The sequence below is a fragment of the Nomascus leucogenys genome, chromosome 4 (genome assembly GCF_006542625.1).
Source record: "Nomascus leucogenys isolate Asia chromosome 4, Asia_NLE_v1, whole genome shotgun sequence".
Taxonomy (NCBI): domain Eukaryota; kingdom Metazoa; phylum Chordata; class Mammalia; order Primates; family Hylobatidae; genus Nomascus; species Nomascus leucogenys.
In genome coordinates, this window is record NC_044384.1 from 67,249,998 (window position 1) to 67,263,524 (window position 13,527).

At 40.6% G+C, this 13,527-nt stretch overlaps 1 protein-coding gene across 10 annotated transcripts in view; it reads left to right on the top strand.

Moving 5' to 3' along the window:
- The window catches only part of PTPRM (protein tyrosine phosphatase receptor type M), an 835,156-nt gene that overhangs the window by 678,862 nt on the left and 142,767 nt on the right, over positions 1-13,527 (top strand). For 6 of the 10 annotated variants that reach the window (XM_030810737.1, XM_030810732.1, XM_030810734.1 and 3 more), the window contains 4 exons: positions 810-884; positions 1,117-1,143; positions 5,473-5,484; positions 6,212-6,399. In XM_030810737.1, the coding sequence (XP_030666597.1) occupies positions 810-884; positions 1,117-1,143; positions 5,473-5,484; positions 6,212-6,399 (302 nt within the window). The remainder of the gene's footprint in view (positions 1-809; positions 885-1,116; positions 1,144-5,472; positions 5,485-6,211; positions 6,400-13,527) is intronic. The other 4 variants (XM_030810733.1, XM_030810736.1, XM_030810738.1 and 1 more) reach the window with 1 other exon arrangement.

Sequence of the window (13,527 nt, forward strand, 5' to 3'; positions counted from 1 at the left end):
AACTTTCAAGTCTTTATACTTTAATGAAATTAAACTTTTAAAAACACTAATCAATTAATACATTTGTAGAGGTTTTTTTTACTTAAAAAAATTTATTCTACCAAGGCTCTGTCATCCATGAAGAGAGTTTTAAAATGTCTCTTAAAAATAGGAAATACCCATTTTTAATGAAATCAGATAAATTGGATGGGATTGACTATCCTGCTTGATAAAAGGGAGGAAGAGAAGGTGCAATAATTCAGTCCTGAGTGTTTCAGAGGAATATTTTAAAGAAAAACATTTTTGTAAGGATTTAAAATACTAAGGAACACGCATGGAGCACCACCTTTGTTTTTCATAAAGCATTGTGGAGTGTTCTCTGCATATCCAAATATGAGCAAGGAGAGGATTTAGCAAACTACGGGAACATTGACATTGGGAATAGTCTCCAAAAGCCATGTGTAGACACATTCTTCTACTTTTACTTGTGAAATTCAGCTTGGCCTGAGAGCAGATTTCTATAAGCAAAGGGCAGAAGTCAAAATAGAAGTCTGATGAATTTCTGTATCCAAAATGGTGGCTGTGGTTGTGGGCTTTCTCTTCATTTGTGGGGTAAGAAAAGTCTGTAAGTGACAAAAGGTTGCTTGTCTTCTAAAGGACAAGTAAGTACTCAGAAACAACTGGGAATGATGATATTTCCCATGTAGACATCAATGAGTCCCAGAGTCACCATGGGTAGCATGGAGTCACCATGGGTGGTCTCAGAGCATTGTGTGTTCAGAGCGTATTACCTCTTTGCTGCCCCTGACCAGCCTCTTTTTTATTTACAGCTGTGTCTTCACCATCATCCTTCACAATGAAAACAAATACACTGAGCACATCGGTGCCTAATTCCTATTACCCAGGTAACAGATTTTTCCATTGTCTCCTCTCTGCTCTCTCCTCAGCCGTCAGAATCACTCCACCCTCGCTCTGCTATCCCTGGTGCTTGAGGGGCTTACTGTTTTTGAGATGTTGTAACCCAGTGCTTTTCTACAGCTTTCTATACGGAAAACAGGGGTGGGCGCATTCATCAATCATTTACTGTTCTTTCTCTTTTTACTTTCTCTGCATTGACCTGCTTACGGTGTATGACAGACCCATTTGTGCCAACTGCAATTTTAGGTGAGAACATTTCCCTTTACCACAGTTTATTGCAGAAGTAATTTAGAAAGTCAGTGACCACTCTGTAGGAGATTGGAGTTTTAATTCTGTATAATGCAGTGATTATAAGCACGACATGGGGGAGGTGGGTGGCCTGGGTCATGGGGTTAAAGGAAGAAAAGACTTTTCTCTAAACAGTCGCCATTAATAAGAGGGGTTTGCTGCATGTATCTTGGGGATGATACCAACAGATTCAAATGAACAATCTCAGCTCCAGTATTCTCCCTTTCTGTGTTCAGAATTTAAAGTTAGGTCTGATCCTACGGGAAAAAAACAAGGTGTCATCACTCAGCTGTGTACTTTCCAAGAGCTGAATTCTGTCTAGTGTGATAGTCATAAAAGTGAAAATAGCTTCTCATTATTTTCACTTATTGCTAAGCACTAAGAACTTCAATTTTAAAAATAGAATTTTTCTAATTATGCCAGATGTTATGCAGAAAGATGATCACAGTGGAGTTTTGGCCCCCTACCCATCCTCGGTGCCACTCAGGGCACCCCACCCCCCCCCCACCAACATTCCAAAGTGTCTGTCACACAGTGGAATTTCAAAGGAGCTGATGATCTGAACAGCAAAATGACAAGATGGCACTTATAATCATATGGTTTATTATGTGTCAGATGTCACTAGAAATGAACTAAGATGTTAGCCCGGTGGGGCAGAATGCATTTAAAGTATGAAATATTCCCAGCAGGGGGTTACAGAAAAAAATCCCGTTTGTCCAATATAAGAAGGGTGAGGAGAAAAATGGCATTACCTGGCTGTGATAACCAAACAAGCATGAGCTGCTGTTGCATTTGAGACGCATAAATAACCCGAGTGTATCACGGCTGTGTTCTCTTTCTACTACTAACCTTTCCGAAAAGGAGCACAACAAAAACGACTTCAAGGTATATAACAATTCATTGTAGCAAGAGTTTCACCCTCAGTTGTTCGACTTCTCCTTCCTAATTCACTTGACAAGGGTTTATATCTTTCCAACATAATTTTCCCCCCTCTGCTTCTCTTTTCTCTAAGTTATTACGATTTTTGTATAGAAGGTAATTTTTATTTTCCTAATGGTGTTCTGTGGGCTTAAGCAAGTTTGTTGCCTAAGGAAAAAATGAATTAAGATAGAAGTTTAAGAATGGATATAAAACAGAGTTTTTAAATTTTGCATCATTCTGAGGGCTAACAAAGCCCACTAAACCCTCCCTGCCGACACACTTTTAATACCAATTAAAAGGGAAAGAAAATTGCATTTTATTCTTTTCATAAGTGAGGGGCACAGGCTAATCTTAGGCACCAGAACAAAGTAATCTACATGCAAATGACATTTGCAGAATCTTTTGATAGGCGAAGATTTGAGATTTCTTTATGTGCTGTGGCATTCATTCTGAGGTTCCTGTAGTAGATTTTCTGACCTTGGGGGAGCTGTGAGTGGGGAGGGCTAAAACATGCATTGTCAGGAGGAAGAAAATGTTCAGATTTCACAGCAGGATTAAGATAAGCTTATTAAACAAATATCATTCTTTAAAGTTGCTGCTTTGTTATCATGAACATTAATGACATCTTTTAAAGTTGATTAGTTTTCTTTATTGAAAGGGAATCACTTGGACAGACAATTCAAGTAGCAAAAATGATGCGCATTGTGAAAAATAAGTCACCCAGATAGACCAATAACTGTTATCATGTATGGCTTATATAGGTACCGAATGGCAATACTTGGGAACTGCATTCCTTACACGTTACTTGGTGCAAATGTGAATCTATGTATTGAGTAATAAGGATTGGTGAGGTTAGCACTTGAAACCATGGAAGAATTTAAGATACATATCTACTCTGGCAGTTTTGGGGGATAGTAGCAGTTTATAATTTACACAAAGACAACGAGAAATGTTTTGCTGTGAGTCAGAGCTCAGCACAATTAAATTATCTAGCACCTTCAGCTTCACCTCTCTCATGCTAAGGTGCCCAGCCCTAATGTATAGAGCTGGAGTATATCTTTACTTCATTTGCTTGCAAAAATATAGATGATTAAATGGATGGATGGATAGCTGGATGGATGGATGGATGAATGGATGGATGGATGGATGGATGGATGGATAGATCGATAGATAGAACCTACCCTACCTCAAATATATTGCATCCATTTCAACTTAAGGTTTTTCAGCTAGTTTGTTAAAAATTCAAGGTAATTCATAAAGAATATAGGTAGAATTAATTTTCAGTTCTTATAAAACCGTCAAAACTATTAGTGAGAACCTTTATTTCTTTATTTCTAATGTGCTCTTCTGCATTATTTTTAGTTAAAAAAAAATGTTGAGGCCAGGCACTGTGGTGCAAGCATGTAATCCCAGCACTTTGGGAGGCCAAGGCGGGAAGATCTCTTGAGGCCAGGAGTTCAAGACCAGCCTCCACAACATAGGGAGATCCCCATCTCTTCAAAAAATAATAATAATAAAAAATTAGCTGGGAATGGTGGAACACACCTGTATTCCCAGCTACTCAAGAGGCTGAGGCAGGAGGATTGCTGGAGCCCAGGAGTTTGGGGCTGCAGTGAGCTATGATAGAGCCACTGCCCTCCAGCCTAGATGATGGAGAAAGACCCTGTCTCTAAAAAAAAAAAAAATAGAAAAAAAAATTGTTGATGGGTAATTTTTAAACACTTAAAGGAAATTAATGACAAGTAATATATTTTATCAATAATAATTCTTTTTTAAGTTAGAGAAAATTAATCACTAATTTTTGTGGAATCAAGAATGTCTAGCAGTATAAGTGACCCAATTTCATAGCATCACACAAGCCTTCTATTCCCTCTTCCATATGCATGTACTAGATAATAGGGCTCTTCTTTCATGGACTTGGTGGTGTTTAAATGCTTGAAGATGTGTTCCACAGTAGTAATGAGGCCAAGATGGCATAATGCAGCATGGAATGATTACATACAACAGTGACAGTTGATGTAGCTCTATGGATTTAAAACTTCCAAGAATACCTAGCCCTGGGATCAGAGCATTGCTAGGTTGCTGGTGTATCCACGTGAAGGACCCAGATCACTTCTGGGAAGTTTAGAAGGTCAGCCCACCATGGAGGGCATGTTAATTATGTTCATCCCATAAGATACAAAACTGAGAGAATGAGAGAGGCACAGAGGGGAAACTAATTAATGTTCCATTTATTTTAGTATAAAGAACAGAACTTCCTGCTGGAGTGGCTCAAAGCTCAAGGGATTCGGTACTTCAGCAGGGTTCCTGTATCCTAGTTTATAAAGCTTGGCAGTTGCCAGCAAGCAAATCTGATGTGAAAATTTCCCGGTTTATTTGTGACTGTTAAAATGGGAACATATGAATTGCTAAATTTCAAAGCAAATCCAAATGAAACAAAAATCATAAAATCAACTTACCACCCTTTTTTATTTTGTCTTTGTGTCTTTAGCCACGTTGTAGTGATCCAGGTGCCATTTCAGCAACAGCAACATAGCTACACACTTGTGTACCACCTTTCATACCATGCATCCCCAGGTGCTTTGCGATGCAGATAGAAGTGAGGTTTCAAAACCAGGCCCTGCTAATCAAGCACCCTTGGACTAAATTTTCTTCCAAGCTGAACTTCTCAGTAAAAAATAAATAACATATGAATAACTATAGCTGAATTCCCTATTGATATACAATCTGGTAGTTTTTAAAACTTGAGTATATCTTTTATATGTTTTATATAACATTCTCATTTTAAGTGACTTTAGCATTATATTTTGAAAACACCCATCCTCAATCATAAAACTGCTAAAGGGATTCAGCATTATAATGAGTTAACCTGTAGAGTATGGAATTCTTAATCTAATAGCATTTCCCTGCATAAGACATTTTTAATAGGTACCGTTTCTGCAGTTCATTAACCTTATTTTCTAGTAGGCCTCCATTAAAATGGAGCCTCTTTAGGCTTCTTTGACCAAATTTTGACATTAATTTTATAGTACAATTTGGTTGACTTGTGCAAGAAATTTAAATGAGAAAATGTGTTGAATACAAATAAGACTTATTTAGACATTACTTGGTTCATGGGGTATGAAAAGCAATTATGATGCTAATTTTAACCTCCTTTTTGTTACTGAGTACTTAAATTCAATGCCTCCATCCTAACGTGATGGAAGAATTGAGGCTTCGCCCTCTGACCACCTCCGAATAGAAAACTTAACTGGAAAGTTAAAGCATAAAATAAAAACTACCTGTAATTATGCACGCAGTACTATTGCTTATGCCCTGTTTCCTTTTTCTCCTCCTTTTTTCTCCTGATATGTATCTTCTTAAAAGTGCCAATAAATGGTAAGTTCCCCGATTCGCCCCATGGAAGAGTTGTGGAGGGAGTGGGAGTGTGTGTCTTACTGGTAGATTCTGACGAAGCCAGCTGGTGCTGCTCTGTGCTGGCCTGCATGTTTGCCTTTGTAGAACATTCCATGTGTCATGTGTTGGTCCACAACATTTTGTCAAGCTTTCTGATACCAGAGCATGCAAAGTGATTCATCAAAATGTTATCCCCAAACCAGGTTCCCTTTTATTTTTCCATTCTTCTTTGATTTCATGTATTAAGTCCCCATTTCCATTGCTAGCTTTATAAGCCACACCATTTTGTGCACTTTTATTTTGCTCACAGAACATTTGTGCAGAGTTTATTTATGTCATCATACGAACTACTGAACTAACGTTTCAAAGAATACAAGACTGGTTTTGCACCAGGTCTTGATGAAGTTTCAGGTTGAAACTTTCACAAACTTTAGCACTGGAAGGCTAAAGGGCTCTTCTCAATTAGCTTTGTGAAAGCAATATATCGTTTGGACTGCTTTGTAAAAGAAAGATTTCTGCGCATTCCTATCAGTATTGCCAACCCCATTTAAATTTCTAAACATTTAACTTTTCTTTTTTGCTGAGCCATCGTAGGGAATTTTGCAGCCCCAGGTGAGGGGATGCCAGGAGCCAGCTTCTTAGCATTCTCAGTGATGCCGACCTAGCTCCCTGGCTCTCCCTCATTTTCTCCCTGGCCTTCTTTTCCTAGATGAAACCCACACGATGGCCAGCGATACTAGCAGCCTGGTGCAGTCCCATACTTACAAGAAGTGGGAGCCAGCCGACGTGCCCTATCAGACCGGGCAGCTCCACCCCGCCATCCGGGTGGCAGACCTCCTTCAGCACATCACACAGATGAAGTGTGCCGAGGGCTACGGCTTCAAGGAGGAATACGAGGTGAGCACAAGCTCTGTGCCAGGGCTTTCCCATTCCTTCTTGGACTCCATGCCAGGTACTGTACTCCCAACTCAATCAGAAAGCCAGAGGAACCCCCCCTGCCCCGAGAGATGCCAGAAAGAGACGAAGTACAGTTGTCCCTCGGTATTCTGGGGGATTGGTTCCAGGACCCCAGCATATGTCGTAGTCCCGGCGTGAACCCTGTGAAACCTGAGAATCCAAAAGCCAGTCCTCCAGATACATGGGTTTTGCATCCCAAGGATATTATATATATTCCTTTCAATCCGCATTTGATTGAATCTGTGGATGCAGAATGCTAGGATATCAAGGCCGACTGTATTTTATCCGTGGATCCACTTTTATCTGATAGTAAAACTTGTTACCAAGAGTTCACATGCGTTACATGGAAAAAGGAAGAATGCTTTGCCTTTTACCTTATTCTGCACAAATATACAATGAAAACAAATTTACCAGGGTGTCTTCCCCTCCTCATCCTGTTTTTTCCCCTTTTTTTCTTCTTCCCTCTGTCAGAATTAAGTTTTAGTTCATGTCTCCCTCCCCATTCTTGATCACTTTCCTTGGCTTTTCCTGTAATTATGATATTAAATCCTAATGATTTTGTAATCATTATCTCAGGAAGAAACTGTCCACTTAAAGCAATTATAGACCAACCAGCAATGTCATGTGGTGGAGATCAGACAGCAGTACAGGGACTGGCTATTGTCATGGCAGTGACAGCCGTTAACTGTCCAGCCAGCCCAGGGAGCATGTCACTGTCTTGGGCTCTTGTGTGGGCAGCTGTCAGGGACATTTCTGGGAATAATGATATTCTCCGAATACATAAAATATAGGGCTTACCCCTTTCACACCATGTGCCATTAGTTAATTCTGTCAGAAGGTCATTCAAGAATTGAAGATAATTAATTGATTGAAGAAATCTAATTCAAAGAAGCATGCCATCCCTTGAGTGGGTGGTGTGGGGCACAGGGAGCAGGACAGGAAAGTTGGATTGCTTTTTTATGTTATTAAAATCAGTCCGCAGTCATTGATGAAGATAAAGTAGCATGCTTACTCAGAGTAAAAATAGGATTATGTAGGCATGTGGTTTTTTTAAACCTTAGAATGTGGTTCTGGTCACATATTCACCTAACTAGCTCAGAGTTGGGAAACATCTTGTCTGGAATTAGAGTATTTTTGAAATCTGTTTCTACCACCTGGATAGTCTGTGAGTTTCAAACTCTGTTTCTTCTCTTCTTGTGGGCACACTCACAACACTTCATTTTATGCCCCAGATACTGCATTGTCTTGGGTTTAGCTCTCTTTCCAAGCTTGATCATCAAAGATTCATTACAGCAGTCAAAGCAACACATGGTACCACTGTTGGCGGAGCCAGTGCTACACTTCTTTTAGGAATAAGGCTTTGGTCCAAAGCAGACATAGACACACTTTGCTCTGCTAACATGTGCATCCTGATGTATTGCCAATGACCTCAGTTCAGAAGACTGTGAAGCCAAACAGTCCCATCCAGACCATGCCCCAGGGTTTGATTGAAGTCCAGAAAATATTTTCAGTTGAAGTTCTGCATTTTAGCAACCCTGAAATTCTTAGATTTATCTTTAGCAATTCAATGTGTAAATTCAGTGAAATTGACTGCCTTTGCATATTTCCTCATGCACTTTTAAAGTCTAGCTTAGGAATTAATAGGATTAAGAGTAAGACTTCCAAAAGCTTAATATCGTATGAAAGACAAAATTAGGTTATTGAGAAAATATAAGCCTGATGAATAGGGATGATGTCTAGGTTCTATCCAATATTCTGAATGCAGATATTGCTGAAATGTTTATTAAAGATGTTGATATCAAAGAGATTAGTTTTAGGCTCAAATAATTCATGAAATAATCTGAGCCCAATTTTCCATGGACTATTTAAAAATACCTACTTCCTATAACATGCTACAGACAATGCATATTTGAAAGATGTAGAAAAGATTTCCCATTCAGATCTTTTGAATAAATATGATTTATAAATATAAACTGAAATATTGTATACTAATTTGAACAATATTATGACTGACAACTGATTTAGTTCTCAAAATAAAATGTTGTATTCATTAACTACATTGCAGAAAACTTTTTCTCATTTTAGCTATTCTGTGATCAGAGAGGACTGCTAAAAAGTGAATACTTTTAAACCCTAAAGCCATTGTTCATTTAAAAAAAAAGAAGGAAAGGAAATAATGAACAAAACACATATACTAGAGATGATATCAGGAACAAATGGGAAGGAGATATTGGGAGAAGTATGAAATGGGCAGTTCTGTTAGGAATAATCCCGTCACTGAGTACCGTACCCCTCGTGCCTCCCTCCTGGAGGGATGCCGATGTTGTCGTCTAGTGGGGAAGATGACAGGGAAGTGAGGAGTGGTGATGGTGGGTGGGTGTGCCTGTGCCATGGCTGCAGGGAGAAGGGGACGCCCCCTAAGAAGCGTGTGTCATGGAATGACATGCTCTGGTCTTGATGGAGGCACAGCCAGGCTTCTGGGAACTGGTGGTGGAGTGAAAGGTCCCAGACTGCAGGTACTCATATGTCCCACTTTCTCTAACCCCAGGGGGGTGTTATTCTCCTGAGAATCTGGCAAATCCTTAAACAGTTATTTTTTTGAAGTTTATTTAGTTTTTAGACCTCTAACAAAACAGACCTCTTTCCATCATGCTGTAAAGTCTGCATCCTTTTCATTAACACACGCCCAGAGTCAAGAGTGTTGAGTGCTGACTGGTGTAGTGGGAGTCTCTGTGCTATTCGGTGAGGCCATCCCACCCAACAGATACTGAGAGGTTGTGATTTGGAGCACAGGCTCTGGCACCAGACTGCCTGTATTCAAACTCAGCTCTGCTTCTTACCTATGTGACCTTGGGCAAGTTATCTAACCCCTCTGGGCCTCAGTTTCCAAATCTATAAACAGAATAATTATGGTCTCAACCTCAAAAGGTTGTTGTGAGGAGTAAATTGTTTTAATGTAGGTGCTAGAATTATATCTGGCATATAGTAAGTGTTCATTTGAAGTGTTAGCTAGTGGAAGAAAAAAACACTAATGTATAATAAGATCCAAGAGCAGAAGTTGACACCATGTTCTTTATAGGGAAACTTTGTTATACTGAGGTTTCAGTAAAACTCTCATGTCTTGTGCATAGCAGTCTGAGGATAGAGTGAGCCACATGTTATGGAAAGGGGTTATACTTTTGCTTCATCTCCAGGGCTGGATAATTTTCTTACCATGTACCATATATCATCAAAAATTCCCGTTAACAAGTAACTTACACATAAATAGGTAGACTTGATTCTATGGATTAAGAGTTTAAGAACTGAGAAAATAAATTTTAAGAAATATATGCTGTCATGTTTTATTGCTATAATAGTATTTCCATATCTAAGTTGGAGAGTCCTAAGGAATACTATAACTCTAGACTGCATAATCCTCCTAAAAAATTATTGGTTGCTGCATTGGTGTCTTTGGCAAAGTAGGATTTGGGGAAGAGTTTAATTTTACCAATCATACACTGTACGTGGCGCCAGGGATACAGAGGAGAACCGCTTCTCCGCTGTCCCCTGGGGAAGCTGACAGGGCAGGAGAAGGCAGCCAGGTAATGACTGCAGTTTGTCCAGTCAAACCCCATACCCTCTAAGAGAGATGCGCAGGCATACTCTGAAGGCCAGTGGGGTCACCTGAGCCAGCCAAGAGCAAGGATGACGTCTCTCTTGGAAGATGAGTGGGAGTTGACCAGGAGAAGGTGAAAGAGGGTAGCCATCCAGGTAGACCCAAGAGCAGGAGAATGGGGTTCTCTGGGGAAATGGCAGGTGTTCTATAAGCCTGAGTCCCACGACAGGCTGGTCTGTGGGATGAGGGTGGTCAGGTCTCCAATCACCAAAAGCACCTCCTGTGTCACACTGAGAGGTCTGGACATCATTATAGAAGTAGTAAAAGAGAAGAAAGACTCAAATAGCCTGAGTCTCATTCCTGTACTTGGATGGAGAGCTATTTAGTCTGAACAGCTCAATTTTAAAATATTATTTGTATGAGGCACACAGGCAATTGCTTAAAAGGTAATACCCCAAAAAAGTAAAGGAGAAAGGGAATGTGTATTTACTTTAAAAGTTCCTGTTGTTCTATCTCTATTCAAAAATGCCGTGGAATGCTTGGATTCAAGACTTGTTGAAGCAGTGAATTACTTCAGTACTGAAGCATCTTTGGGGATAAAATCTAAAGAATGGCTCTGGTTGTTGCTGTGACTCTGTGCAATCATCCCATCGGCCTTTCTCGTCTTCTTCAATCTGTGTATATCAGGACAAGCCAGTCATTTATGTTATAAAATTTTTTTGAAGTAGTGATGTTCTCTCTGCTGAAGAGGTTTCAACCAATTCTTCTTTATCATTTTCAAGACAGCAGTGTCTCAAAATTGGCCTAAACACCAGAAGGATTCATTACTGATCAAGTAGCCGACAGAAGTGTGTCCAAACAAGAGCAGACCATGTGGTGGGGATGAGATGGAGCAGAGCTCAGTGCAGATTTTTTATTTGATTTTGTTCTAACAAGATAGTCATATGGCACCTCTCACCAGGGAGATGCAATAATTTGATTCAAAAGAAACTCAGACATGAATCACAATAAAGAAGTAAACATGCTGAATTGAACAGAAAATGGCATGTTGTCAACAGAGAGTGGTGCAGGGACCTCTCCAGGAGAGGAGAAAGAGCGGAAAGGGCAAGTTTGTTTATGCTGCTGTGAGAGAAGAGCTGCGTGGTTCCTCTGACAAGCAAAGGGCAGTCTGTGCTAAGCCCCTGGGGGAAACCTTTGGGCTTCCCAGAAAAGTAGAAGAGAGAGCGCTTCACTCACGAGGGACAGACAGGTCAGACTCAGCCACCCTGCCCCACGCAGACTTCTGGGCCTTTCTCAGCTGGAGTTGAACAGAGACATTTGCCATGACTGCAGCTCTGCCCTGAACCCTCACACCCAGCCCTAGACAAGGGTGTGTTGCACCCCTTGTAAGTGGCTTGATACCATGTCGGGTCCAACGTTGTCGTGATCCTGTGCGAGTGGAGAGTAAGTTCCTCCCCTTCAACAAAGGACCTTGTTGATAGCTCAATTTTTTTTTTTATGCCTCAATTTTTGAACTGATTCTCAGTCCCTTTGGGGATCCAAGCGGAAAGACAACCTTAAGTAGAAAAACAGCCAAATTATTCTGAAAGAATATGTTTTGCTATAACTGTAAAATTAAAGAAAGGACATCAACTGAAGGCTACTTCCAGAGAGGATGTCCTGAAAAACACAGATGGTACTATTTTATTAGCTAACAGTGTCACTCTGGGGTGCAAAAAAATGATTTCCAGTTACTAGAGCTGAAATGTATCAAAGGCCAAAGTAACTCTTTGCATCTTATTCTTCAAAAAAAATGTGTGTGTGTACGTGTATGTATCTAAATATGTTTAGAAAAGCATTATCTTTATTCCACCTACTTTTTTCGTTTTTGTTTGTTTTGTTTTTGAGACAGTGTCTTACTCTGTCACCCAGGCTGGAGTGCACTTGCACAATCTCAGCTCACTGCAACCTCTACCTCTGGATTAAAGCGATACTCAAGCCTCAGCCTCCTGAAAGCTGGAACTACAGGCTCGCATGACATGCTCGGCTAATTTTTGTATTTTTAGTAGAGATGGGTTTTCGTCATGTTAGCCAGGCTGGTCTCACACTCCTGACCTGAAGTAATCTGCCTGCATCAGCCTCCCAAAATGCCAGGATTATAGGCATGAGCCACTGTGCTCGGCCTCACCTACTTTTCTTATATTGTGCCTCTCTCCTGGGCACAAACACTGGTAATTAATTTTATAGTTGAACATAAAGATTGTTTTTTAGCTCAGTTTAAACTGGGGAATTGAAACCATTATGCCAGAATCTTCAGAATTAGGTACAGCCTATGAAGTTTTCTGAGGAACCTGCATTTTCTTTAAACACATCTGTCTCCTGTGGCTCCCTTTAGGTCTTTTTTAAACATATGAGTTGTATATCTCCCCCACCTTTTATCCTTCCCCCGTTTTCTAAGTAAAACAGCTGGCTTTGTTAAATGCAAGCTCAGTGTTTTATTTGCTGCCTTTGTCTATATTTGACAAAGCTGTGGCAACTTAAGAAAAAAATATTATTAAAATGTCTCACCTGCCCTCTAAAATCTTGCTTTTTTTTTTTTTTTTTTTTTTTTTTTTTTGAGACTTAGTCTCACTCTGTGGCCCAGGCTGGAGTGCAGTGGTGCCATCTTGGTTCACTGCAACCTTTGCCTCCCGGGTTCAAGTGATTTTCCCAACCCAGCCTCCCAAGTAGCTGGAGCTACAGGCACATGCCACCACGCCTGGCTAATGTTGTATATTTAGTAGAGTTTTTCACCATGTTGGCCAGGCTGGTCTCGAACTCCTGACCTCAGGTGATCCACCCATCTTGGCCTCCCAAAGTGTTGGGATTACAGGTGTGAGCCACCCTGTCTGGCCCAAAATCTCACTTATTTACTTGCCTCCTACCTCAGTGAAGCCAGCTCTTCTTGTCTGTTTAATGTTGCTACAACAGAATACCTGGGGCTGGGTCATTTGTAAAGAAAAAAGGTTCTGCAAGCTGGGAAGGAGAGAAGCATGGCACTGCCTTCTGGTGAGGGCCATGTGCTAAGTCAAAGGGGAAGTGGACACATGCAGTGAGAGAGGACCAAACAGAAGGAGAATTGCTTTTTTCATTTTTTTTTTAAGAGACACTCTGTTGCCCAGGCTGGAGTGTAGTGGTGTAATCATAGCTCACTACAGCCTTGACCTCCTCAGCTCAAGAAATCATCCCACTCAGCCTCCTGAGTAGCTGGGACTACAGGCACGCACCACCAAGCCCAGCTAACTTTTTTTATTTTTTGTAGAGACAGGGTCTCACTATGTTGCTGAGGCTCGTCTTGAACTCCTGGACTCAAGTGATCCTCCCACCTAAGCCCCCCAAAGTACTGGAGCTACAGGCATGAACCACCTCCCGGAATTGCTCTGTAACAACCTGCTCTTGTGGTAACTAAGCCAGATTTGCCAGAGCATGACTCACTCATCACCATGAGGATGGCA